Genomic DNA, 24,004 nt, shown 5'->3' on the forward strand with positions numbered 1-24,004 from the left:
GGGACTGGCGAGCTGACTTTTGCACAGCGATTTCCCGAGGTGGTGGCTTGCCCTCTGCACAGCTTCGCCTGACCCAGGCACTGAAGTTGGAGAAGGGAAGGACTAAAAAATCCCTGCCTCGGAGCTGCTGCTTGTATCTAGTACCCAGCGAGGGACGGGCAGGAGAAACCAGGTGGTTTTGTGCCTGGAGGAAGGATAGAAGTGCTCAAGTCCAGTCTTGCTGTTGCTTTCTCTGCTCCCTGTGTCCTGCTGAGGTGTTTGCTGTTCTGTGGCCTGTTCTTTTGCGCCTCTGTGGCGGATAAACGAAGGGGACCTCGTGGCCTCCAGGTAATGCACGAGTCAGGCTGGGGGCAGTGTCGGTGCAGAACGGGTATCGGTTCCCCCAGCGCCTCTTTTTGGTGTCCCCAGGGCTCTGTCCCTGTCCCCCTGCTCCTGCCAGCAACCTCCGTGGCTGCTGCGCCTCTGCACTGTGAAGCCCCGTGTCTGGAGTCACTCCTGCTCCTGGTAGCGGTCACTGGAGGTGAAGAGGAGAGAAAAAGCTCGTCCTGGCTGACCTCAAGCCTTGGTGGAAAAAAAAAGAGGGAAGTGAGGGGTAGAATGGATCCCGAATCCCTCCGTTCTTGTGTTTACCCCACCTACCAAAAAAAAACAACACGTTTATATCCCTTCTGATTTCTGAGGCATGGGACAAACTCGCTCTTTTTACAGAAAGAGAGGGGGAGCTGGAGGTAAGGGGGATTCAGGAGGGGCTCGAATCCAGCACCAAGGAAGGAGAGCTGTTTCTGATGCAATACACTGACATTGAAGGCTTCGGGGACTACAGATAATAGTTTAAAAAGGGAACTGAAATACTCTGAAACCGAGAATTCAAACCACTGTTGCTTTTTTTTTTTCCTTCCTGTGAGGAGGATGATGCCATGTCATCCCGGAGGTGGCCCAGCAGCACCCCCGAGGCTGGGGTCCACCTGGACCTACTGGTGGTGTTGCCACTGGGGTGGTGGCCCCAGAACACCCTGTTTTGGCAAAAGGACACGTGGACTTGCCAAAAAAAAAAAAAAAAAAAAAAAGATAAAAATAAAATTAAAAAAGAAAGAGCATCTGCAAAGCTCCTTTCCACTCTGTAATTTATAAACAGCAAGTAATAATGAACTTTTTTGTAAGGATAAATCAAATGTACATTCTGAAATCATTTTCTCTGTAAATGGTTGGATTTCATTTCACCCTTAAAGGGATGCTTAAAAGGAGGACAAAATAAAAATTAAAAAAAAAAAAAAAAAAAGGGCAAAGTATGAAAGGAAACCAAGGCGTGTGCGTGTGGCAGCTTTTATTTCTGATTGCCTGGCAGAGGAGGGGGGGGGGGATGCTGGAAAATGGAGCGAGAGAGTTTGCTCCTCAACTTTTGTGCCCAAATCAGACCTATTCTTCTGCAGGCCGGGTGAGTATGAGCACACACAGGGATGCGAGGGGGGGGAGCAGCGTCTGCCCAGTGCTTTTTGGGAGAGCTGGTGGCTGTGGGAGTCAGCATCGCTCACAAATGGTCCCTCACCACCGTCTGTTGCATCCTCTCTTCCAAATCCAGCTGTGGAAATCCTGGCGCCCCAACCAAACCTTCCCCACTGCAGAGATGTTTCTCTGGCAGCTGGCTTTCTGCACGGTGTGTGAAAGAACATGACCTCCTTGTTTTAGCTTATTTTTAAACCCACCTAATGTAATTTTGGCTGTTCCCATTACTCCCTATCAAAGCCCGGTCCTGCCCTGAATCCTCCTGAGCACCTGGTCTCAGTGGTATCTCTGGCAAGGGCCATTCACCAGCTCACGTGCAGCCTACAGTACGTCATTTTTGTGTGTTTTTAAGTGCCTTGTGCTTCGGGTTCATTCCTGGTCCCATTCAGAAATAGCACCAATAAACATTACAGGTTATAGGCATTATAGGTTAGTTTCCTTACAATCCTTAGACTGAGCCCATTCCCTCATCTTTTTCTCTTCCACGGCAGTGTGATGCTTTCAATTTCTCCCTTTTCTGGGAGGCTTTCCATCAAAGTAGAGTTTTGTTGTCCACAGGCACTGCCTTTCTGCTGCTTCTGCCCCCCTCCCTGCGGCAAAGAGCCTGAAATGAGCGTGGCACTCAAAATTGACAATTAAAATTTCCTATGAAGAATTTATAGCGTTCTTACTGATTGCCTTATTTGTGCACTCGAATAGGGCACAATCTAAAAATAGACGATCCCTGAAATGTCGGTGAACTTGCAGTTTTTCAAAAGATAAGTCTGCGAGCCTGGGCCAGCGGCTGTGTAGCGAGACAGTTTAAGAAATGAGGGCTGACTTGGTCAAAGGTTCGCGCTTGTCCTCTTCTTGCCTCCAGTACCAAATCTCCTACTGACATTTATATTATTTTAAGAAGCGATGTAAATGACATTCCTCCGGTTTCCTACAAGGTTTTAAAGGAAGGCATTGACAGAAATCAAGACCTTTCTCCCCAGAAAGCACCGGTTTCTGCCGCGTGAGCTGGAAGAGCCTCCGTGAGCGAGGCATTAACTCTTCCATGAACAACCCTCATTTTGCAGGAGCAGTGCTGACAATCGGCTGGGCACGGGGGCACGTGGCTCCCCCGCAAGCCTTGTACACCCTCCTACAGAATCATCCCCCTGCATCGCTCAGGACACGTGGAAACGGGGTCGGGTGCACGCAGTGTGCACCCTGGTTATGGACACGCAGCCTGAAGTGCCGTATCGAACCAGGAACGTGCAGCGCACGTGACGCCGAGCAAGCCCTGCGTGTCCTGCAGGATTTCAGTGCCCTGACAGATGTTATACGGGGAGAAAGACGCACCGTGGAGGGGCTCTGGTGTACCCTGCCTGGAAATGAGCCGCTCCCCAAATTCTCAGGGATGCCCAGCGCCTACGGCGGGCGCCCTGCAGAGCTGCTCGGCGGGGAGGCGTGCTGCGGCAGCCCCTCCGTCTGGCTGGCTCCCGATCGATGCCTGCAGCAGAGGTTTGCTGATTGGGGGGACACACAAGCTGTTTCTAAACACCAGGGTGCTTGGAAACAAAATGACTTCAATATAAACTTACAGCATCATTGAAAGAGCTGGAAAGGGGATACCAATGCCTGGCTCGCTGGCTGTTTGTTTTTGTTGCTTGGATACATTTGTTCCCTGTGTAAGGGCAAAGCTTAATATGCTGTTTAACAGGGACAGTTAATTTTTAATTATTGGTCTGCCCTTTTTTTTTTTTTTTCTCTAAGCCTCGCTGCTTTAGCAGCTGAGCTGGGGCCACAGCCGGGTCTCATCAGCCAGCCTTCAGCCGGGAGCAAGCTTTGCAGGGCTTTGCTCTCTCCCTGCAAAACAGCCTCCAAGGAGCTGAGCAAAACTGTCCCGTCCAGGGAAAGGTCTCCGGGTCCCTGAAGCAAGAGGCTGACATGAAGGCTGTAAGGCGCTGGTGCTGGGGAGAGGAGAGGAGAAGAGAAGAGCTGGGCTGCAGGCCAGGCTGCCACGGGCTTCGCCTTTGAGGCATCTGCAGGGAGAAGCACAGCAGTGAAAGGGGAAAAGGATCAGCCCCTTCCAGCAAATGTTTGGGCCATTACTGTAAGCATCTCTGAGAAGTCCAAACACAGCCGTTTACTTGGAATTGAGGAAAATTGGGAATCTTGACATTTTTAACATTTTTTTTTTAAGCAAAGTGAAGAGAGAGAAATTTGTCCTTAGTGTTGTTTGAAACGCATTGTAGTTACGTAAAAAAAAAATGCAAATCTTTCAAGGCCATATCATTCCTTGCCCTGCCAAATGAAATAAAAAATAAAAACCCATTGTTTTACTTCTGCTTATGTTTCCTGTGCCTTATGGCTTGAACCATGAATCCCTTGGCTGAAATCCATTCCAGTAACAATTTAATTTGGGAGCCACACTTCACCTTTCTAAAAATAAGGAAAACTGAGAAGAGCAACTAAGCTGTGACGAATAAAGAGATAAAATAATATTCTCCAGGATCTCAAATTAAAGAAACTACGTTGCTCGGAGAATGCATAAAATCAAACATTATGAGCCTGCCTCGATGCAGCAAGCTCTTTCCTGGCACTTTAGCCCTCTTCTACAGTCTGGACCTTTTCCAAAGAGAGAGCAACAAATCATCAGTCATATCTTTTTTTCCCCAGACACTTACTAAGAACCAGGCACACATGCAAAAATAAAGGAATGTAGAAAACATCCACCCACTTCTGTTTGATTGTCAGTGTTTTTAAAGCATTTGGCTCAAACCCTTGCCCAGAACTGGACGTCAAACTACTGCAAAACCCAAACCAGATAAATGTCCCTAAAAGGGACAGAAGTAAATCTAAGAACCTGGGAGTTAATGGGAAAAAATATATGGTAGGTGCCTGAAATGAAAGGAAGGAGAGAAGCAGCGTGGAACAGCAGCATTGCCATTCTCAGGCTGTGCTCGCATGTGGCAGTCCAGGGCAGTCCAGGCTTCCCTTGGACGAGCCCAAACCCCAGAATTGTTCTGGGAGGACCTCACCACAGCATGCATCGGGTCGAAGGGTGCAGAAAGGCTGGGGTCAGTGTGTGCAACTCCACTTAGGGGCCAATGCCAGCGGCTGCGAGATCGCCACGGACGCTGCTGGTGCAGAAAGCCCACGAGGCCATCAGATTAATGCAAAATTGTACAGCTTACAGCGCTCACAAAAGCAGGATCTCCGAACAGCTCCGGAAACCTGCTGCGGCACACAGCTGGTGCATGGCAAAATAATTGGGAGAAAAATCCTACTAGCCAGGGAATTAATAATAATAAAAAAAAAGGCCCCAGCAAAGCCAGCCACGGGGAAACGCGGCTGAAGGAACACAAGTCGTGCTGAGCTTAGAACAAAGGTATGCACAGACCAATTGTAAAAATACTCCAGCAGCATTTTTAACTTGTTAAAATGGGGGTTAAAGCCGAGCCATTGGCACAGACCTCGGAGCAGTGGCAGCTCGGTGGCTGCTTGCGTGTCCCCTCCCCAGGCTCTGGGGCTGGAGGTTGAGAACCTGAAAAGCTCCACTTCGGAAGCAGCTGGGCTGTGAACTTTTCCTGCCATCCTCCTGGCAAAAACATACCCCGGGGTTCCTCCCTGGAGCAGCCGGTTGCCCTGCCAAGCTGTGGCTAAAGCCTGGGTCTGGGCTGCGCATCAGGAACGTCCCTCGGGAAGTGACTGCGGCGTCCTGGCCGCCTCTCCTCCCTCAGCACCTGGTTCCTTCTTGGTGTGTTTGTTCAACATCAAAGCTGCTGGGTTCAGAGGAAAGAAGCTATCAGCGACAGCCCCAGCCATCCTCCGCTCCTGGCATACCACAGGAGCGGGAGTGAGATATTATTTCTGCTCTCTTATCAACAGGTTCCCATTTTTTTACCTTTTTTTTTTTAGGGCCTGATCTGGCACAAATGCTGTTATTGCGTGCAATTGCTCAAGTAACGAACTAGGGGTACAATAAAAGAGAGAACCGTTGAACTGTTCCAAGGCCTCTTTACAAGCCGATATGAAGGATATTAAGACCAAGCTCAGATGGCCTTGGCAAGTCGCTACCCATCTTCCTGCTTGTATTTAGGGATTGCTTTCTGGCTCATATCAGAGGCCAGCCTTCTGTTGCCACGTGCAGTCTTTCTGGGGAGAAAAACCCACGCTGCAGCCCCGCTTCAGGACATTATTTGCCGCTCCATGGGTGCCGCTGTCACGGCATGAGCAGCAGGACCTGTTGCAAGCATGAGAAGAGGCTCCCGGGGGAGGCTGGGGGGCGATATCTGTGTTTTACACCTAGGTAACAACACGGGTTATTGTGCCCCGTAGCCCATGCTGCCTTTGATATATCACAAGCTCACTTAGTCATCTGGGAAAACAAAGGTCATTATTGTTCTCTGGGCGTACGGCGAAGGTGTGCTCCCTGCTCTCCGCCCGCAGCACAGGGAGTAAATCCTCATTGCAGGGATGCAGACTCAGAGGTGAAGGGGCCCCCAGCCCGCTGTGGGGCACCCCACATTCCCCGCAGCTCCGTGAGGGGAGAAGAAGGGCAGAAAGGGCACATTGGGCAGTCCCTGTGTGGGTTTGCAGGCAGAGGGAGGATTCAGGGGCCTGCACGTCCCGTCAGGGCAGCACAAATCCACCCACATCATGGGGCCAAGGGGGGAGTGAGCGGTGGGGTCAGTGGAGGAGCCGGCCGGGTTGGGAAGCACCGCGGGGGATGTTGCTTCACCGTCTGCAGGCAGAGTTCAAGTTCACAACCCCGGCACCTTGCCAGCGGGCAGGCGCTCGCGTGGGTGAAGGGAAAGCGATGGCCAGGGGTTGCTCTGCCTCTCCCCTTCGCCAGGCCAGAGGGACACAGTGAATGCAATGGGGTTACGGGGAGCATTCAGTGGGATGTGGGTGCTGCTTGCAGCGAGGTGCCGGAGGGCACGGCGAGCCCCGGGGTGCTGGGGAGGCCGGAGGCAGGCTGAGCAGCGTGGCCGGAGGAGTCCGCAATGCACGCACGCAGCTGTTGGCGAGGAGCCCGGGAGCTGGCGAGCAGCCTGGGGGGAAAAAAAATGAACAAAACACTAAAACAGGCGCAACCGAAGGGGGCCAGGATGGGGAGGGGCGCTTATGGAGGCCCCAAGTCCTCAGCTCCTGTGTCGGGAAGGCACGGGGAGCCCCCAAAATCGGCCTTACCCAGAGCATTTTGTACACCCCAAGCAACTCAAAGCAAGGAGCTGGCACCTTGGGGGGAGGAGGTCTTACTCCCGTGTGCCACGGTCACCCTTTTGCTTTCACATTTATCCTTCACAGCAGATGCAGGTGGCTCTCAGAGGAAGCACAGCTTGAAATCTTCCCTGGGGAATCCTCCCCGTGTGCTGGCACAAGGCCTGAGCACAGCCAGTCCCACGCACAGCCCCGGCATGGGTCAGGATGCCCTGGGGGAGCGTGAGGTGCATGGGGCCCAGGGGGGTGAAGGATCGGGGAGCAGGGCTCGGATCGGCCGTGTGGTGACACTCAGAGCATCAGGAGCACCAAAGCTCACCCCGCTGCTCACCCTCACACAGCCCGATCCCGTCTGTAACCCATCCGGGGGCTGCTGCACGCAGCTGTGGATATTTCCATCCAGACTTTGGAGTTTCAAGGACCGGGCTTATCAGCACACCTGTGCAGGGGCTACTGAGCCCTGCTGCGAGAAGCAGAGATTTTCTGTGGATCAACAGCCCAAGAAGGAGACAGGAAGGGTTCAAAGATCGGTTTTCATTCTGGCAAAAGGTTAAGGGTAGGGAATATGGACGCTGCCTCCGAGGTCCTGGATAGCTCGGCGTAGGAACGGCTAATCTGGAAAGAAAGATGAGCAATATGCTAAAAATTTTTAAGAGATGACTCAAAGCTATAGACTCTTGAGGAGATCAGAAAGGACTGTAAATAAAATGCAAATGTGGTAAACGGGCAACAACATGCATTTGCCAAGGTTTGCCTTGGTGCATGCCAAGGAAGAAAAGACCGAAAAGACTGCAACACAAAATTTATAAAGCTCCAGATTGTCTCTAGCAACTGGGGAGAGGGTCTGAATATCCCACAAACCCTGGCTCTGTGAGTGGATGCAGATTAAAAAAAATGATAATAATAAAATAAAAACGTGAAAAAAAAAAAATCAAATATTAGCAGGCACGGAAAGAAGAAGGGGAGAATAGCATTCAAAATATGATAATGCTGTTATGTAAATCAGCAGTGTGGCCTCTCTGGGAATACTGTCTGCAGTTCAAGCAAGCCTTTCTCGGAAAGGGCTGATCAGGGGCATGGCAAACTCGCTCGCAAAGAGAGCTCGAATGCGATTCGGGGCTGTTTATCTCGGGAAGGAAATGAACAAGGGGAGATTGGCACGAAGCGAGGCGGTCTGGGGCTTCTGCTTTTCTTCCTGTCGAATTCGATCACTGTCATATCTGGTGTCACCGGGATGGTGCGGGGTGATGCGGCTCTCCTCTGTCACACACAGCTTGATCTTTCTCTCCCCCTCTGCCCCAGGGGAGGCAAGGCGTTATGGAGCTACATCTCGTGTTTCTGTTTCACTAGGCTGCAGGGAGAAGGTGGCCGAGGAGGCAGAATTAATCCCCAGAGTAGGTTTGGAGTGGAGAAAGGAAGGATGGGAAAGGGGGATTAGCACCCAGAACAGGGGGATTTGCCCCTGAAAAGGGGGGATTTGCACCCAGAAAAGGGGGATTTGCACCCAGGAAAGGGGAATTTGCCCCCGGAAAAGGGGGATTTGCACTCAGAAAAGGGGGATTTGCGCCTGGAAAATGGGGGTTAGCACCCAGAAGAGGGGGGTTGTGCCCCTGGAAAGTGGGATTTGTGCCTTGAAAAGGGGGATTAGTCCCGCAAAATGGGGATTCACCCCTGGAAAAGGGGGATTTGCAAATGGAAAAGGGGGACTTGCACCCAGAAAAAATGGGTTTGCACCCCTAAAAGAGGGATTTGCCCTGGAAAAGGGGAGATTGCACACGGAAAAGGTGGGATTAGCACCCGGGAAAGGGGGGTTTGCACCCAAAAAAGGGGGATTTGTCTCTGGAAAAGGGGGATTTGCACCCAGACAGGGGTGCTGGTCTGGGGACTCTCCCTCCAGCTCCCCAGGAGCCTGGCAGGTGCTGCCGCCCTGCGTAATTAAAACACCCAGAGCGCTCCGCGGCGTTTAATAACAACAAAACCACAGAGCCTGAATTTGATGATTTATTCTATAAATCTTCTGTCAGATGGATTCCCAGCCCAAACTGTGAGCCCCGGCGGGTGGCGGTGCGTGCGCTTCCTCCTCCCGGCCAGCAGGCGGCGCTGTGGGGGCGCCTCCACTCCCTTCCCTCTCACCACCCCCTCCCCCGCCTCCGGGCCGCCAGGGGGCGCCATCTCCGGGGGGGGCCGCTCCCTCCCCTCTCTATGGTACCGGAAGCGGCGCCGCCGCCATGTTGCCGGCGCCCCCCCGGTGCTGAGGCAGGAGGGAGGCGGCGCGGCCGCGCTGAGGCCCCCGCCGGGAGGAGCCGGCCCCGAGCCCCCCGCCCCGGCCCCGCGGCTCCCCTCAGGCCCTCCCCATGGCCGCGTGGTCGCGGGAGGCCGTCCTCAGCCTCTACCGGGCCCTGCTGCGGCGGGGCCGGGCGCTGCGCTACACCGACCGCGATCTGTACCGGGCCGCCGTCCGCGCCGAGTTCCGCCGCCACCGCGGGCTGCAGCGGCCGGAGGACAGGGAGCGGCAGCTGGAGAAGGGGCAGGCTTTCCTGCGGAGCGGGCTGGGGGGGCTGCGCTAGGCCTCCTGGGCCCTCCCGAGGCTCCTCCTGCCCCCCCCCTCACGGCCTTTAATTGCCAAATTGGGCCCCGCTGGTTAATGCGTCCTGCCCGCCGCCGCCCTCACGGAGCCCCGAAGGTCCCGCCAGGACTCCTGTGCCCTGTGCAAATGCTGTAGGTCACAGGTAGGCCGCTCCAGCCCTAGGTTTTGTATTAATAATACACCTAGCTTTGTGCCAGCCGCTGGTTTTGTGCCCTGGGATGAAGACTGATCGTATTCCTCGCCCGTTGAGGCAGGAACGGCCTCTCTCCCACTGTAACTTGCTCCTAGACTAACACAAAGGTGGTTTTAAACCACCCAGGCTCTGAGGCGTTGGCTTAGAAACCTACCTTGAGTCAACACTGGAAGAGTTTTCTGTCATCTTCCTTCAATTTCAGCGAATATCCGCCTAGCATAGCATGTTTTACACGTGTAGACAGCCGTGGAAACTCCAGATTTAAAAATCAAGGTCAGAGGTTAAATAGGAACCAAAGGAAACCAACGTGCATACATAGGGAGGCGTTAATGTTCGTGCTATGCATAGCTTGCATGGAAATCAACCCCGCCAGGCTTGAGGGCAGGAATAAACGTCAGGGAAGTGAGGAAGTTGTTCCCGTCGCGGTGCGCTGTGGTTTCTGATGCTGATTCTCGGGTGGCTTTGGAGTATCTGGGAGCAGCCTTTGTCCAAAAATGATCTCTTGGGAAGATCCTGGTCCCGACGTCACCACGTTTGAGTGCAAAGTTAAAGCGTTGGGTAGAGAATGAGAAAATAAACAGGTGTAAAAAGGCCATGGTTTGGCTGGGATGCACCAATTGAAAGGAAAATATGTAAGTGGTCGTAGAGCTCGACAAAATATACAGGATTTCGTTGCAAAGCTGAAGTAAATGTTGCTTTCTTAAAAAAGCATTAGGTGAAGGCATAATTAAATCTGCTGAAAGGATGAGAGGCCACATCAAATTTGGGTTGTTTCTCTTGGGGTCATAAGCAGCACTGAAAGCCATGAAACGCTGCTGTTGTGGTGTGTCTGGGGGGAAGATAAGGGCTGGAGGGGCTGCAGGGTTAGGGGATCGCATCCTCTGGCTCCCTACAAAGACCCTAAGACCAGCAGATGTGGGTGTTTTTTTGGGTTTTCCTGTTCTGACCCATTTTTTTGACGTCTTCCAGGTGAGATGGCAGGCGCTGGGCAGCGCAAAGGCAAGAAGGACGACAATGGCATCGGCACGGCCATCGACTTCGTGCTGTCCAACGCCCGCCTCGTGCTGGGCGTGGGGGGAGCAGCGATGCTGGGCATCGCCACGCTGGCCGTCAAACGGGTGAGTGTGCTGGAAAGGAGGAGCGGGAAACCAAAACGCGCAGGGTTTGGCACTAGGAGGGGGTGAAACGCAGACCTTAGTGGCTGAAATTGTGCCCGGTGGTGTTGTTTCAGATGTACGACCGGGCAATCAGCGCTCCCAGCAGCCCCACGCGCTTGAGCCAGTCGGGGAAGAGGAGCTGGGAAGAGCCCAACTGGCTGGGGTCCTCCTCGCGCCTGCTGACCCAGGACATGAAGACCAACCTCAGCCGCTCCCTGCAGACCCTTCCCACCGACCATTCGGCCGCGGACACAGGTACGGAGCAGTGCGGCACTCCCGCCTTGCAGAGTCATCCCTAAATCCCCATTATTCATTCAAAACAGCACAGGAGAAGAGAATTTAATGTCTAGCTCAGTGTTTTGATGTTTTAAGACAGTCTATCGATAGCTTCAACTATTAGAGTCAGTCTGGGAACTGGGGAACCACAGCCATCTGTTGGCACTCCTCGTTTCTCTCATGATTTCATGGATTTAAGTTTTACCATCCCTCAGATCTCCTCTTTCAAGCTGAATACTTACCTGTGCCATCTTTCCTCACAAAAACCCATTCCTTGAAGCTCTTTGTTGCTTTTCTTTGGACCATTCCAGTGTGTTTGCTTCTTTTTAAAGAGGGGAGTATTCAGATGGCGAATAACTAGCACTTTATAACCGTATTCCCTATATTATTTCTATCATTTTCCTAATAATTCTTGTAACACTTTGCCTTTTTAGGACTGCTTACGAAGCAGTACTGCTCACCAAGCATTCCTCTGGCTAAAGAGAGGGACTTGTGGTTGTCTTTCAGAGTGTGATAATAAGTAATTTAGACTCCATCAGCGTTTTTTATATAAGTTTGTGGTGTTTGTTTTTTTCTTGATGGTTTTATTTTCCAACCCCTGGTCATTTGGGGAGATTTACACTTGGAGAATTAAAGGATTGAGGCATAAAACGTTTGATAATACTGTTTCGTGTTCTTGGCTTGAAAATAAACTAAAATTCAAGACAGAAAAATACGTTGTTTCATGAACAGCCAATAAAACCTGGTTCCTTGTAGTTTGTTGGCTGTTTGCTTTTCACACAAACCCTGAAACCTGACCAAAAGACCCCAGTGGGACGAGAAGCAGCAGCTGCAGAGCCTGGGTGAGATGGATCCGTGTGCTGCTCGCTCAGGCATCCTGCACGTGCTGCGTGGTGGCCGCGTGCCTGTTGCTGAACAAATGCACGGCAGCTGCCTCAACACCACTGGTCCGGGGGTGTCTCCCACAGCCGCCAAGTTCCACAGGCCTTCCGAGGACTTAGGGTCTTGTAGATCTGTAATTCTTCCTTAATTCTTGTTAATAACTTCTGAATTTCTAGGTCCATGTTAAGAGAAGCTTGATAGGAAGCCCTGGCTCATTTCTGTAGGAAACCAGCCTGGAAAAGAGGGCGTTGGAGATGCTGCAGGTTAGCTTGATAATGCACACAGCAGCATAAAGCACTGTGTTGCTGTTCTACGCATAAATATGCTCTCTGCTGTTTGCTCAATTAAAGTTTGAGGCAGGTTTTCATTAGGGCTATGATTGCCGGAGCTCTGCTGGCCCCAAGATCCATCATCCTGCCTTCCTGACACGTGCTGATTGAGGTCCTGACAACTATTTTATTTCCAGATGGCGTGATTGTCTCAGATCTCGTACACTACTTAGAGCTGTGTTTCGTTGATAATTTGTACAAATCCATCATAATGTGCAGAACTTAATGAGGTAGGGATGGCTGTCCAAGGGTGTTCTACTGGTCTGCTGGTCTGGCATCATGTTAAAAGCAGCTGAATTTTTGATGAAATGGAGCTGAGGAACTGCCCACGTAGCCATTAACGTTACTTTGTTGTACATGATGCGAGCGTTAGTCTCATTCTGGCTAAATTTCAAACCTAATAACTTGTTTTCATCCCACTTGATTCTCCTGGTAGCTTTTTTCAATGGTTTTCAACGTCCCCCTTTTGACTGATAACCGCGTAAAGCTTGCAAAATGCCTGCTGGAAGCTTTTTGAGACCTCAGAGGCCGCGCTTCTGCACTGTAAGACTTTTGTTTTTTTGCGTGTCACACTGAAACACCGCGGTGAAACAATCCACGTTTCCCTTGTGCCTTGCAGACTTTTTCCGACCCGCCAAGCCCAAGCCATCTGCCAAGAGGAGCCAAGCGGAGCTGAAAAAATCCCGCCTTCGCCTGTCTCTGCAAGAAAAACTCTTCGCCTATTACCGGAGGAAGGTGGCGATCCCGGCAGAGGAGCAGGCCCGGGCCAAGCAAGCAGCCGTGGACATCTGCGCTGAGCTGCGCAGCTTCCTCCGCGCCAAGCTGCCGGACATGCCCCTGCGTGACATGTACCTCAGCGGCAGCCTGTATGACGACCTGCAGGTAATTCCTGGGGCCTCGTGACGGGGCGTTATTCAGCCGGCTGGCGAGGCGGGGGCATTTTGGGCGTCCCTGCTGGCGGTGCTGCCTCAGCACGGCATTCCTCTGGAATGAGGCTCTCGGTGGTGCAGAACCGGGCGTTGATTTCTGCAGTGCTGTTCGAGCAGACCTGACCAGGATGTCTGGATTTGTCTGCCAAGCATTTGCTTTTTGCTGGCTTGTTTCTCCGAGTTATCTTCCTCCTTTCCTTCTCCATTTTCTCTTCCTTTATGTGTGTTTCTCGTACCGCTTTTCCTGTTTTCTCTCTGTCCCTTCTGTCTCCTTCCAAAGACGTGCTACTCCCTTAGAACTCCTGCCTATTCACGTAGGTCTTCCCCTACTCTTTTTTTAACACATGACAGACCAGATTGGGCAGCAGTGCCTGCTGCATATCTCCCTGAGGGAAAGATGCCGGTGGCTGCAGGGAGTGATTCAGAGGCACGCTTTTTTGCTTTGAGTCACAGCTCTGGAATGGAGCGTGGAGCGCCGAGTGAAACTGAGATCTGGGGTCTTAATCACCTTAGTGAAAAGGGATCTTTAACGACCTTTTTCTGAGCAGCGTGGCAGACCAGGTGAGGGCAGTACCTGGTTGTAGAATGGGATAATTAAACCGTGGCAATTTAGGCTTGTCTGGAAACCTCGTGCTCTGCCTCCAGTTTTAAACGATCACACGGTGTTGCTGTGTCCTGGGCCAGCTCCATCTCACACCTTTGAGTGATAAGAGGCAAAGTGATTCTGTATGCAGTCCGTGGCAGGTCCTGAAGTGTTCAAAGATCTCAAAATAGCAATGTAAGCGTTAGCTTGTGTTGTGCCTTGGCCTCATCGCACTGCTGATGGGAAGCAGTCCTTCAGAAATGCTTTTTGGCAACGGGAGGCTGTGAATCCCGTGCGGGGAGGAGAGAGAGGCAGCTGAATCCCTATTCCAAGTTCCTTTGAGCAGAAGGCTGTCTAAAAGGTGGTGAGTGGAGCTGAGTGCGGCGAGGGCAGGCTTGTTCTTACCGACTTTTCTCTTTTGTGAAAGGTAGTGACAGCTGACCACATCCAGCTCATCGTCCCTCTCATGCTGGAGCAGAACCTGTGGTCGTGCATCCCCGGGGAGGACACGATCATGAACATTCCTGGCTTCTACCTGGTGCGTCGGGAAAACCCGGAGTACTTTCCCCGTGGGAGCAGCTACTGGGACCGCTGCGTGGTGGGAGGTTACCTCTCCCCCAAAGCTGTGGCGGAGACTTTTGAGAAAGTCGTAGCTGGCTCCATCAACTGGCCGGCCATCGGGACGCTCTTGGACTACGTCATCCGTCCGGCGGCTCCCCCGGCGGATTTGACGCTGGAAGTGCAGTACGACCCCGAGCGGCACCTTTTTATCGACTTCCTTCCCTCCCTGACGCTGGGGGACATCACCCTGGTGGCCAAACCCCATCGGCTGGCCCGCAACGACAACCTGTGGCGACTGAGCCTGCGGCCGGCCGAAACGGCTCGCCTGCGGGCCTTGGACCAGCGCGATTCCGGCTGCCGCTGCTTGTGCCTGAAGATCTTCAAAGCGGTCTGCAAGTCGAACCCGGCCCTGGCTCACCTCACCGCCAGCCAGCTCACCAACGTCATCCTGCACCTGGCCCAGGAGGAGCCCGACTGGTCGCAGGACGTGCTGGCCGACCGCTTCCTGCAGGCGCTGAAGGGGCTGATCCGCTACCTGGAGGCGGGCATCCTCCCCAGCGCCCTGAACCCCAAGGTGAACTTGTTTTCCGAGCTCACCCCGGAAGAAGTGGATGAATTGGGCTACACCCTCTACAGCTCGCTCTCCGAGCCGGAGGTCTTGCTGCAGACGTAACGGGGGGCCTCACCCGGGGAAACGCTGCTAGGGGTTTAGCCGAGGTGGACTTGGATGACTGCGAAATGTGTCTCCTCCACTTCTCTCTCTCTCTCTTTCTCTCTCTCTGTCTCCTTTTGGTTCGTTATGATTTCCTGCTGTGGAGTTGGTGCTCCCGCTGGATTTCTTGGTGCTACCGGTCCATTTCCACCGTCTCTGCCCCGACAGGTACCCATTGGCTAGGGAAAAGAGGCTGAAACTGCAGCCCTAAGATCTCTGCATAAATTCTGATGCTCAAATATCTACAAAAACAAAAACAAACAAACACATGAACTATGCACCTCTTTCTCCTGTAGTGTTCTTACTGCAGCGAGTCCATTCTGGTCTGAAGAAGGTGGAAGTGGGCTGGTGAATCCAGTGACAACTTCAGCAGACTTGCACTGAGGTCCTTTCCTTCCCTCCAGCCTGATTTTTGTCCTCACGTTTCTTTCTCTCTGCTGTACCACGCTGTCTCACTTTCCTCCTTTTTTTCTTTTCTTTTGTTTTTTGGTCACTTTGACCCAGTCACGCAGGGCAGACTGAATGAGATGTTCCGGATAGGGCTGCGTGTTGTGTTTCTGACTGAAATAACGATTAACACTGACAGGATTTAGTGCTGGAGCCCTTGGAAGAGGGCAATGCCCGTGGCTCCTGCCCTACAAAACCTCATCCCTTGTGATCTGAGTGCAGGAGTAAGGCCCGGGGCTTGTCCAATCTGCTGCAACAACCACCAGTGGGGGCACTTCTCACTGATGCTGTCGCAGGGGAGGGAGAAGCTTTTGTGGTCTGGCTGTGCGAGGAAGCTGAAGGAGCAGGGCTTGCTGTTCCTGCTCAGCCAGACCTGCTGGGCGCTGCTGCTGGGAAGGGAAAACTGCTCCTCAGGTGTCCTAGAGGAAGAGAGGCTGCTCAGGGGGAGGGCTGGGGGAGGCAGGTGGGAGCAGGGGCTTTCTTCTCCTCTTTTCCCCGAGGTTGTTCTGGTTTCTAGGAGGTGGAAGCAGCGTGCCTCACACGGTTTTGTAACGAGCACGCGTCAGCCAGGTTCCGTGGGTCAGTCAAGCTGACAGGACCGACCTGCTGTCACCAGAAAGGCTCTGCTCCGTGTGCTGGCATGAGGCCGCCTTCCCCCTTCCTCATTCCCTGTGGGCATCCCAAATGGCGCTCTCAGCCTTGGGTACAGAAACACAGCTGCTTTTACCTGCTTTTCCCCAGCTTCAGCAGCTTTTTCCTCTTGCTGTCCAGCCTCCCTAGCCAAGAGAGGCCAAGTTTGGAGGGAGCAAGTACCCTTTCCTCTTCCATTCCTCTCAGGACTCACTCCCCTTTGCCAGGGAGGTTTCAAGGTGAGTTTCAGGAGTGGAAGCATGGAGGGGAATCTTCAGCCATCATTTTCTTTCCAGAGGCAGTGCTGGTGAGGTGAGGGGGGGAGCATCTTTCCCGGACAATCCGTCCATTTTAGCCGACGTGTCAGGTGGTTACGTTTTAAATTATTTAATCCTCAGCGTACCGGTACCTTCTAGACTGCCAGGTGCGTACTTCAAAGCGTGTGTGTGTGTGTATATACAGTCCGTAGTGTACAAAAGGTTAACAGGAATTCCGTTTGTATGATTTTGTGTTCTGTAAGTTTGGCAGCAGTCACTGTTGGTCAGTTGTTGATTGCTCTTCACTCTGGTTCCCCTATTTTTCCCCCCTCCTCCTTTCCCTGCCCTCCGCTGCCTTTCTGATGTCAGCCTTCCTACCCTAAAAGCAGACAGATGAGACTTGGGGCCCGCGGGCTACTTGGGGAAATTCCCCTTTCTCCTAATTACTTGAAGGTCAACGAAAATATTAAAATCTCGGGGTTGTCAGGAGTTCCCCTTAGGTTCACTTCCTCGGTGTGATCTCACCCCTCACTTGGTGCTGACTCCAGTGCTGTGGTCTTCATGCAGGGTTGAGTAGCAGCAAGGTTCAGAATGATCAAAACTGTAGATAAAAAAGAGAGAAATAAGCAGGAGGAAGCCACTGTCTTGAGCTGGCTTAAGCACAGTTGCCACAAACATATCTGTTGATAATTTTTTTACACGAACGCTTTTACTTCTTCCTGGCAACCTAATGAATTAATATTTTATGGCCATTTCTTGCTGCTATCGAGCTCAATTTGTGTATCAAATGGAGACTGAAGCTGCCTTTTTGCCTTTTCTGTAGACTTTGCTCCATTTCACTTGAATCACTTCTTCCCTTTTGGGTTTTTCCCCGCTCTGAGCTAGCCACAAGCCCGTTGTTCTGGGGAGGGGAACGCTCCCTTCCTGCAGGCAGCCGCCGCAGGGGGCAACAGCTGCTGTGACAGCCTCAGCAAAGGCCAAAGACGTCTGGGGTCACGGGGACACTGCAACCAGGAGCGTTGCCAGAGCAGGGGCAGGCACGAGGGGCGGCAGAGGCAGGGGGGAAGGAGCAGGGCGGCTATGCAAGAAATTCACACTCGTGCTGCACCCAGCTTGTGCAGGGACGTTGTGGAGTCCTTGGAACTGGCACCTTTCAGTATTAAATGCAGTACGGAGGTCGGCACGGAGCCACGAGGGCTGGCTTAGAGGTGGCTTCCTGCCTCGTCGCAGCTGCAGCACGGAGCAGGAGGACCTGAAGATGAATGTGAGAAGGGCAGCTCCCGGCCACCTTCCTGGCCGAGCAGCTCGGAGACAAATTGATTGTAAGAGGCCCAGGGCGCGCGTTGCCTGCTCGCTGCCCGGGCTCTGGGAATGCTGTGGGGTGTTCTGGTGTAACTTGACTCACACGAGCTTTCCACGAGACCATCCTCTTGTTCCCTGTAACCGCAGGGCGAGGACCAACTCGCTCGGCAGTGGGTTTTCGCCGCTGCTGAGCACCACCACTAATCCTTTTGACTCGGACTGATTTCTTTTCAAGTGTTCAAAAGCAATGATGGCACCAAGAGGCTGCTCTCTGCCTCCTGGCACGCCGCCCTCGCTCCGAGCGTGTGGGTACCCGCAGTGTGAAGTGAAGAGATGACGCCCTGTCTCTCCCAGGCCAGCAGGCTATGGATCTGTCAAAGGGGAAAGTCTCAAGTGCATGGTCTGTGACACGAGTGCGTGAAATTCGGAAATAAAATGACTTTCCACGGTAACCCGCTTGTCCCTGGTGTTTATGAGCAGCGCGGTGCCTCTCTGCTTTGCTCTGGGCACAGAGGAGGGGCAGCACCTTGCTGCTGACACAGTCCTGCACCACACGGGTGCTCGGGGGCCCCTCGCTGATTCACTGCTTCCCCTCTGCAGCTTGGGGCGCTCGGCAGCGTTCGCACCGGTCACAAGACGAGGCGTAATTACGGTGCTCTGCCTCCCCTCCTTTCCCTGACAGCTTTCCCTCACACGCCCGGGCAGGCACCCGCGCTTGGTGCGGCTCCCCAGACTTCACAGGCTTCCGCGCCTCTTTTGATACCGACTTTCCTGCGCAGGCTGCCCCCGCCCTTGCTCCCTGGCACCTCTGTTCCTACATGCCAGATGAGTTCTTGTCTCATCCTGGCATCGGCCTCAGGGCGCTGAGGAAGCTGCTGTGCCGTGGTCTGGCGTGTTCGCAGCAAAACCCAGTTGTGTGTGCCTGCTTCTGGGGAAGCGTTCGACACGAAGAAAAGCGCCAAGCGGTGGATCCCAGCTCCTGAATTCTCAGAAGACTTGCTAAAGTCACGGCATCCCGTGAGACTCGTTTTAACGAGGACTCAGCAATTAACATTTAACTAGCTTGGAGGGTATATTATGTTAGAAAGGGAGTCTCTCCATCTCTAACATTATTTTTCTTGATGCCTCCTCGTATTTTCTTTACCTTTAATCAGTTCTGTGCTAGAAACACAGGTGAGATCGAGCTTATTTCACATTGTAAGGACGCTTATGGGAACGGCTAAAACAAGCAGCCCTGTGGAAGCTGTGCCAGGCATGACACCGCTCGCACTAATGCCCCTGGAAAGCTTGGAGCTTGCAACACATGCTTAAGGGATGTAGCAGGTTGCACCTTTGCATAAAAGCTGTCCTGGCATGAAGAGCCAGGAAAGATCAAAAGGTAGGGGGTTGTTTCACGGAGAGAAGAAATAATTGCGAGGAGTCATGATCATTATTTCACGTATGCAAATGGCTGCTGCTGCAAAGAGCAGCAGAAATGGTTCTCCAGGCTGCAAAGACTCCGCTTCCCTTTTGTTCTTAGCCTGAGGAACAAACAGTGCAGGAGAGGGAATTTCGGAAAAAGCACAATGTTTTGGGCGCTTCGTTATATAACCACAGTCCTGTCCTGGAAATGCATGTAGCCAAATTTACATTTCACCTTTTTTTTTAATATCTTCATTAAAAAAAAATAAATTCCAGCCTGCCTGTTCTGTAACAAATCTTAAGGTGGGGGTAGAAAGGGCGACTGTACCTCAAGTGTTGAACTGCGTGATGAATGCTGTCCTCCCCATAGCCCATCTCCCCCCCAATCACTTCTGTGTTTTTTATTTTTAGGGTTTATTTTAATATTCCAAACTCCCAAAAAGTTTCAAACAGCTGCTGCTTTTTTGAATTAGCTTCATGGAAAAAAAAAAAAAAGGGGGGGGAGCCTCTTCCAAACGAGGAGTCTCTCTTCCAAGTCAGATGAAATCTCTTGGCCCACTACCTGCGCTAGGTATGACTGAATGGCTCCAGCATGGCTCGCTCCATCTGGGGCTGGATCTAGAGATGTGGGAGCTTTACGCACAGATGCAGAGCAAGCAAGAGAAGGGAGAGTCTCCCTCCCACCAGTGAAATCTGGCTTTGGCTTCCAGCCCTCACAGGACTGCTGCAGTCTAGACGCTTGGGGAACTGTTTGAGGTATCTGGATTTTTTCTTCTTCGCCCTTGTCAGGCCAAGTTTTGTGATCCGAGGGATTCGAGAAATGTTCCCCCTCCCTTTTTCTTTTTCTTTTTTCCCTTTTATATTTTTTATTTTTCAAGATTCAAAACCACCTTAAAATAGCTCTCATCTAACGAGTGTGCCCTCTACGCCATCAGGGATTGCATGGTGTGGAGGTTTTATTAGCGTGCTCCGAGAAGGACAGCATTATTCACAAGTCACTGAGCCAGAAATGTGGCAGGGAGCAGGCTAATAATATCCTTACAGTATGTGATCCTGGGGAATAACCTTGCAAGTGGTAAGACTAAAGAGGGTAGTCGGACCAAAGGGTAAGGACGGGAAGATCTGAAATCATTCCATCTGTAGAAAGCATTCTTGTTATGTTACAGAGAGCAGGAGACCGAGTTTGGCGTGTGGAGCTCAAACTTTTCATCATCTTAAGCTTTACAAAGTACTCACGCAGAAGTCAGTCCTGAACAAAATCACTTTGAGCACACTAAAAGCCACGATTGATTTTTAGTTTGCTGCCCTGGTTCAATTTCCCTGGCTCCAGTGGCTAAGTAGCTCTTTGATCTGTCTATTAACACTCAGTGCTAAGCTTCTCGGGGGAAGAATATATATATATATGTATGTATAAAATCTATCCATATTCTTCACGAAAAGCCTTCTCTCTACAAATAATGGGAAAAAGTCATTTGCTCGAGTTCTCTGGGGTTTGTTTTTGCTTTTCTTTTCTTTTTTTTTTAAGGCAATGGTTCCCTCAGCTTCAACATCCTTCATTGTAGAATCGCTGCTGTTGCATGGAAGCCAAGGCGGTGGTGATATACTGCCCCATTAAACGTCCCACTCTAATGATCCTGGTCCTATAAGACTTTCTTGTCTCATTCTGCTCGGCGTTGCAAAGGACAGAGGTGTAACAGGCGACAGACAGAAGGGCAGAGATGGCAAATGATGGAGTGTGCTGGCTCTTTACCTGTCCCGCGACAGACATTGCTTCAAAACTCGTAGTGCTCTAGCAGGCTCCTTCCCTCCTTTGAAAGGCAAGAAGCAATCATGCCTAGAAGGAGTATGGCAGAGAGACATTTTTGCCTTCAAATTCTTGAATTTATTTGGCACAGAGGGCAGTTAGGGCCTTGGATGTAATAACTACCTTCGCTTACCTAGATAACATCATCTGAGTTACGCTCAGGCTGCCGGCGGCTTATAGCAGGGGCGATGTGCTGTCAGAGGGCCTGAGATATGCCAAGGCAGGGACAGCAGAAGACGCAGTGATCCCACAGAGCCGCGGCTCCCACGTTGCTTGTGAGGGAGCGTGTTGGCAGGGGGCCCGGCCTCCTGGCGCTCCAGCAGAGGTCGGTTTTTGCTGAGGCAAGCGCGTGACCAAGGCACCAATCTCTCCATTTCCAAATTACTGCCTGTGGCCCTGAGAGACTGTAGCGAGCATCCAGTCCAGTGCCTTTTCTTTCGAACAATGGCCTGCTGATTTGGGTTATGAACTCCTCGTCCTCCCCCTTTATTTTTATTGTTTTACAAATTGTCATTGCTTTCTCACATCAGTCTCACTGACACTGCTATCCCAGCCACACTGACATCCATTAATATTTTCTCTCTCCTTCCCTATAAACAAATGTATGTATTGAAACAGATTAAAGTTTGTTGCTTAATTCCAGCCACCAAGCAGCTGCTGCCTACAAGCAGTGGAAAAATATTACTAAATAATATCTGCAAGCGTTCCCTGTGGAGCTGGGGAGCTACAGCCTCAACACTGATTTATCCCCAGATGAGTTTCAGAGCTTCACCTGCTCTACCTGGTTTGTCGGTGCTCCTGCTCAAGCTACCCAAGAGCTTCAGAGACAGAGAGACCTCACACACACACGAGGCATCCCCAGGATCCTGTTTTATCTCATTTATAAGGTACATCCACTTACAGCCTCTCTTCCTGGCCTTTCAAGACCCTCTGAAGTCACCCAAAGTTGAAAACAAATCCCCAGACCGAGCACACAGAACACGGTGTGGCATTACCAGCCTTTCATCATGCAGCCTCCCTGCTGAGCAGAGAGGCCGGTGTAACTCAAGCTCAGGGAACTTTTCCACATGCTTCAGGAAGCTGCTAGTTTAGGAGAGCCAGGTAATTGCTGTTGGACTGATGGAGCCAGGAGTCCTCACTGTGACGAGTTTAAGGGACACTGAGATGGAGAAAGCCGAACCCACTGAAGCGGTGTTGGGCTGTGAGCTCACCCACAGGCGTCTGTGGCTGTCTGAGATGCTGCAGCCTCATCATCTCTACCGGATTTTCAGGCCCCAGCTCCTGCTAACTTTGCACTGCTAGGAAAAAAAAATAAAATAATAATTTGCATTGCCACTCTTCTTTTCATCCTTTTGCACAGGACACCTGGCACACGTGTGGCTTCAGCAGATGCTAGTGATGGACAGCAGGCACCTTCACTTTGAGGGGCACTGAGTGCACGCACATCTGCTCCAGGTCTGCAGGAACTACAGCCCTGTGAAGAACAAGGGTTGTCAGGAGATATGTTTCTGGTCTTTTATTGTTTGGACAACTGGAAGGCTTTTGTTTGTGTGCTAAACTGCTCCCATATGTGCTAATACACACGAGGGATTATTCTTCACCCCCGAATCCTTTCATCGTAATAAAACGCGTCTGGAAGATGAGAAAACCAAAAAATCCCCCGATGGTCTGAACAAAAGGCAGCTCCCTCCCCCCACCACACATATTTTTCGCTAAACATCATTTTCAACCAGTTGTAGCTTCACTCAGGAAATTCATGCTGGGGCAAGTTACAAGTTAAAACTTACCTCCCTCTTAGCAGGATTTGCACAATGTTTTTACTTGTGGCAGCTGGCCACAGCCTGGCTGATTCCGAGTAGCTCAGCCTCTGGAGAGCCATATTTTGTGAGCTATCAGCATGTGCTTGGCATGCCCACGTTTGCTCGGTAAGAAAAATGTAGGTGGACAACCAGGATTGTTTCCATATCCGTCTAAAATAATTGAACTGTAAGTTGCAAATGTAACTTGCAGATTTAATCCTTTTTTTTTTTTTTTTATTAGTCTCATTTCAAATGTCAGTGATATTTACATAACAGGATGGAAACATACGGAAAGCGAGGAGGTGGCTGAGGAATGAATGATTTATTAGCGGTTCCATTTGGTGCTCTGGTCTAAAACAAACGAGGCACGGCATATGGCTAACTTATTTCTTGTTTGTATGTAATAAAAGATGGACACTAATACCTCCCAGCTTGATCTTTAATCACATATATTTGCTTCTCAATCTAGTTTTAAAGTGGAACATCTATAAAGTGATCCCTGAAGAGCTTACAATGGGAATCCAGCAGAAAAGATCCTTCGGTTATCTGTTTGTGCCGTGTGAGGAGGAAAGCAATGAAGCGCTGTGAATTAGCCCGAGCTGTAGAGATTGTAGGTAATTCTCCCTTGAAATCTCGCAGAATTTCTAGGCACTTTGCCTCATTCCTCCCTTGTGTTTCCCTCAGCACTTCTGTCTCCTGTAAAAATTCCTGCTGGCCTCTGGAAACTCTGCTTTTTGAAGTGCAGAGTAAGGTTGCAAGCCCCGGTTTTGCTTCCTGTTGTCCTGCCCATCTGATGGACGCTTCAAAGGCCAGAAATTATCACAAGAATCCCCTCCAGGACTTGCCCTCACACTCATCCTCCTGGGAAGCAGGCAACACCCCCTCCTCCCCAGACACCCCAGCAGGGCCCAGGGCCAGCCCAAAGCTCATCTGCCCATTCCCTGGGGTGTGAGACCCAAAGCCACCCGCCCAGTGCCCCCATGGGGTCATGCACCCTCCTGGTGCGGTGTCTGCAAGCCCTTCTGGCTGTCCCAGCGCTCCAGGAAGGAGCAAACGCCTCAATTTCCATTATTTTTGCCTCTGTGGCCTGGTAATTCATGTCCCCTGTGCCCCCCCGCCTTGCTTCCCTGCGATGCTGTGCCGGGAGTGCGTCCCTGAGCATCGTATACAGATGGGCAAGACTGTGCGAGGAGATGTCACTATGGAAACATTTACGTCTGCCCTGCCTTCTGCGTGCTTAACAGCTGAGCGTTCGGCATGTTTAGCTCCTGTATATTTGCTGATAGAAGAAAACCTCTTTTCCTTTGCAATGTTAGCTCAGAAAGAAAGAAACGAAAAGAAACGAAAGAGAGAGAGAAAGAGAGAGAGAGAGAAAGAGAGAGAGAAAGAGAGAGAGAAAGAGAGAGAAAGAGAGAAAGAGAGAAAGAGAGAGAGAAAGAGAGAAAGAGAGAAAGAGAGA

General features: G+C 51.5%; 2 protein-coding genes and 2 long non-coding RNA genes across 5 annotated transcripts; 2 read left to right on the forward strand and 2 right to left on the reverse strand.

The window, feature by feature from the left end:
* Positions 1–996: 996 nt before the first annotated feature.
* Positions 997–9,769, reverse strand: LOC311430189. Its single transcript, XR_014688609.1, has 2 exons — positions 9,631–9,769; positions 997–6,527 (listed from the first exon to the last, which is right to left on the reverse strand). It is a non-coding gene; the product is annotated as an uncharacterized lncRNA (long non-coding RNA).
* MIURF (mitochondrial elongation factor 1 upstream open reading frame) lies at positions 8,962–9,264 on the forward strand. Its single transcript, XM_084506612.1, has one exon. It carries the CDS (start codon positions 9,051–9,053, stop codon positions 9,261–9,263), a length of 213 nt encoding a protein of 70 aa, XP_084362738.1. The 5' UTR covers positions 8,962–9,050; the 3' UTR covers position 9,264.
* Positions 9,269–17,993, forward strand: MIEF1 (mitochondrial elongation factor 1). 2 transcript variants are annotated; one of them, XM_084506551.1, is made up of 5 exons: positions 9,269–9,425; positions 10,446–10,594; positions 10,708–10,888; positions 12,740–13,002; positions 14,060–17,993. In XM_084506551.1, the coding sequence occupies exons 2-5, from the start codon at positions 10,451–10,453 to the stop codon at positions 14,864–14,866; spliced, it is 1,395 nt and encodes a 464-aa protein (XP_084362677.1). In that variant the 5' UTR covers positions 9,269–9,425; positions 10,446–10,450; the 3' UTR covers positions 14,867–17,993. The 2 variants fall into 2 exon arrangements, with proteins under 2 accessions (XP_084362677.1, XP_084362678.1); XM_084506552.1 differs by lacking the exon at positions 9,269–9,425 and adding an exon at positions 9,909–10,108.
* On the reverse strand, positions 17,303–23,997 carry LOC311430186. The gene is made up of 2 exons (XR_014688608.1): positions 20,880–23,997; positions 17,303–20,776 (listed from the first exon to the last, which is right to left on the reverse strand). It is a non-coding gene; the product is annotated as an uncharacterized lncRNA (long non-coding RNA).
* Between the last annotated feature and the right edge of the window lie 7 nt (positions 23,998–24,004).

The sequence above is a fragment of the Aythya ferina genome (genome assembly GCF_964211825.1).
Source record: "Aythya ferina genome assembly, chromosome: 1".
Taxonomy (NCBI): domain Eukaryota; kingdom Metazoa; phylum Chordata; class Aves; order Anseriformes; family Anatidae; genus Aythya; species Aythya ferina.

What these genes read in the sequence shown, in the direction of transcription:
- MIURF (XM_084506612.1), top strand. Translation starts at nt 9,051, where the DNA reads ATGGCCGCGTGGTCGCGGGAGGCCGTCCTCAGCCTCTACCGGGCCCTG.
- MIEF1 (XM_084506551.1), top strand. Translation starts at nt 10,451, where the DNA reads ATGGCAGGCGCTGGGCAGCGCAAAGGCAAGAAGGACGACAATGGCATC. An exon ending in CCATTCGGCCGCGGACACAG is followed by an intron (nt 10,889 to 12,739) that starts GTACGGAGCAGT and finishes TGTGCCTTGCAG; the next exon opens with ACTTTTTCCGACCCGCCAAG. An exon ending in GCCTGTATGACGACCTGCAG is followed by an intron (nt 13,003 to 14,059) that starts GTAATTCCTGGG and finishes CTTTTGTGAAAG; the next exon opens with GTAGTGACAGCTGACCACAT.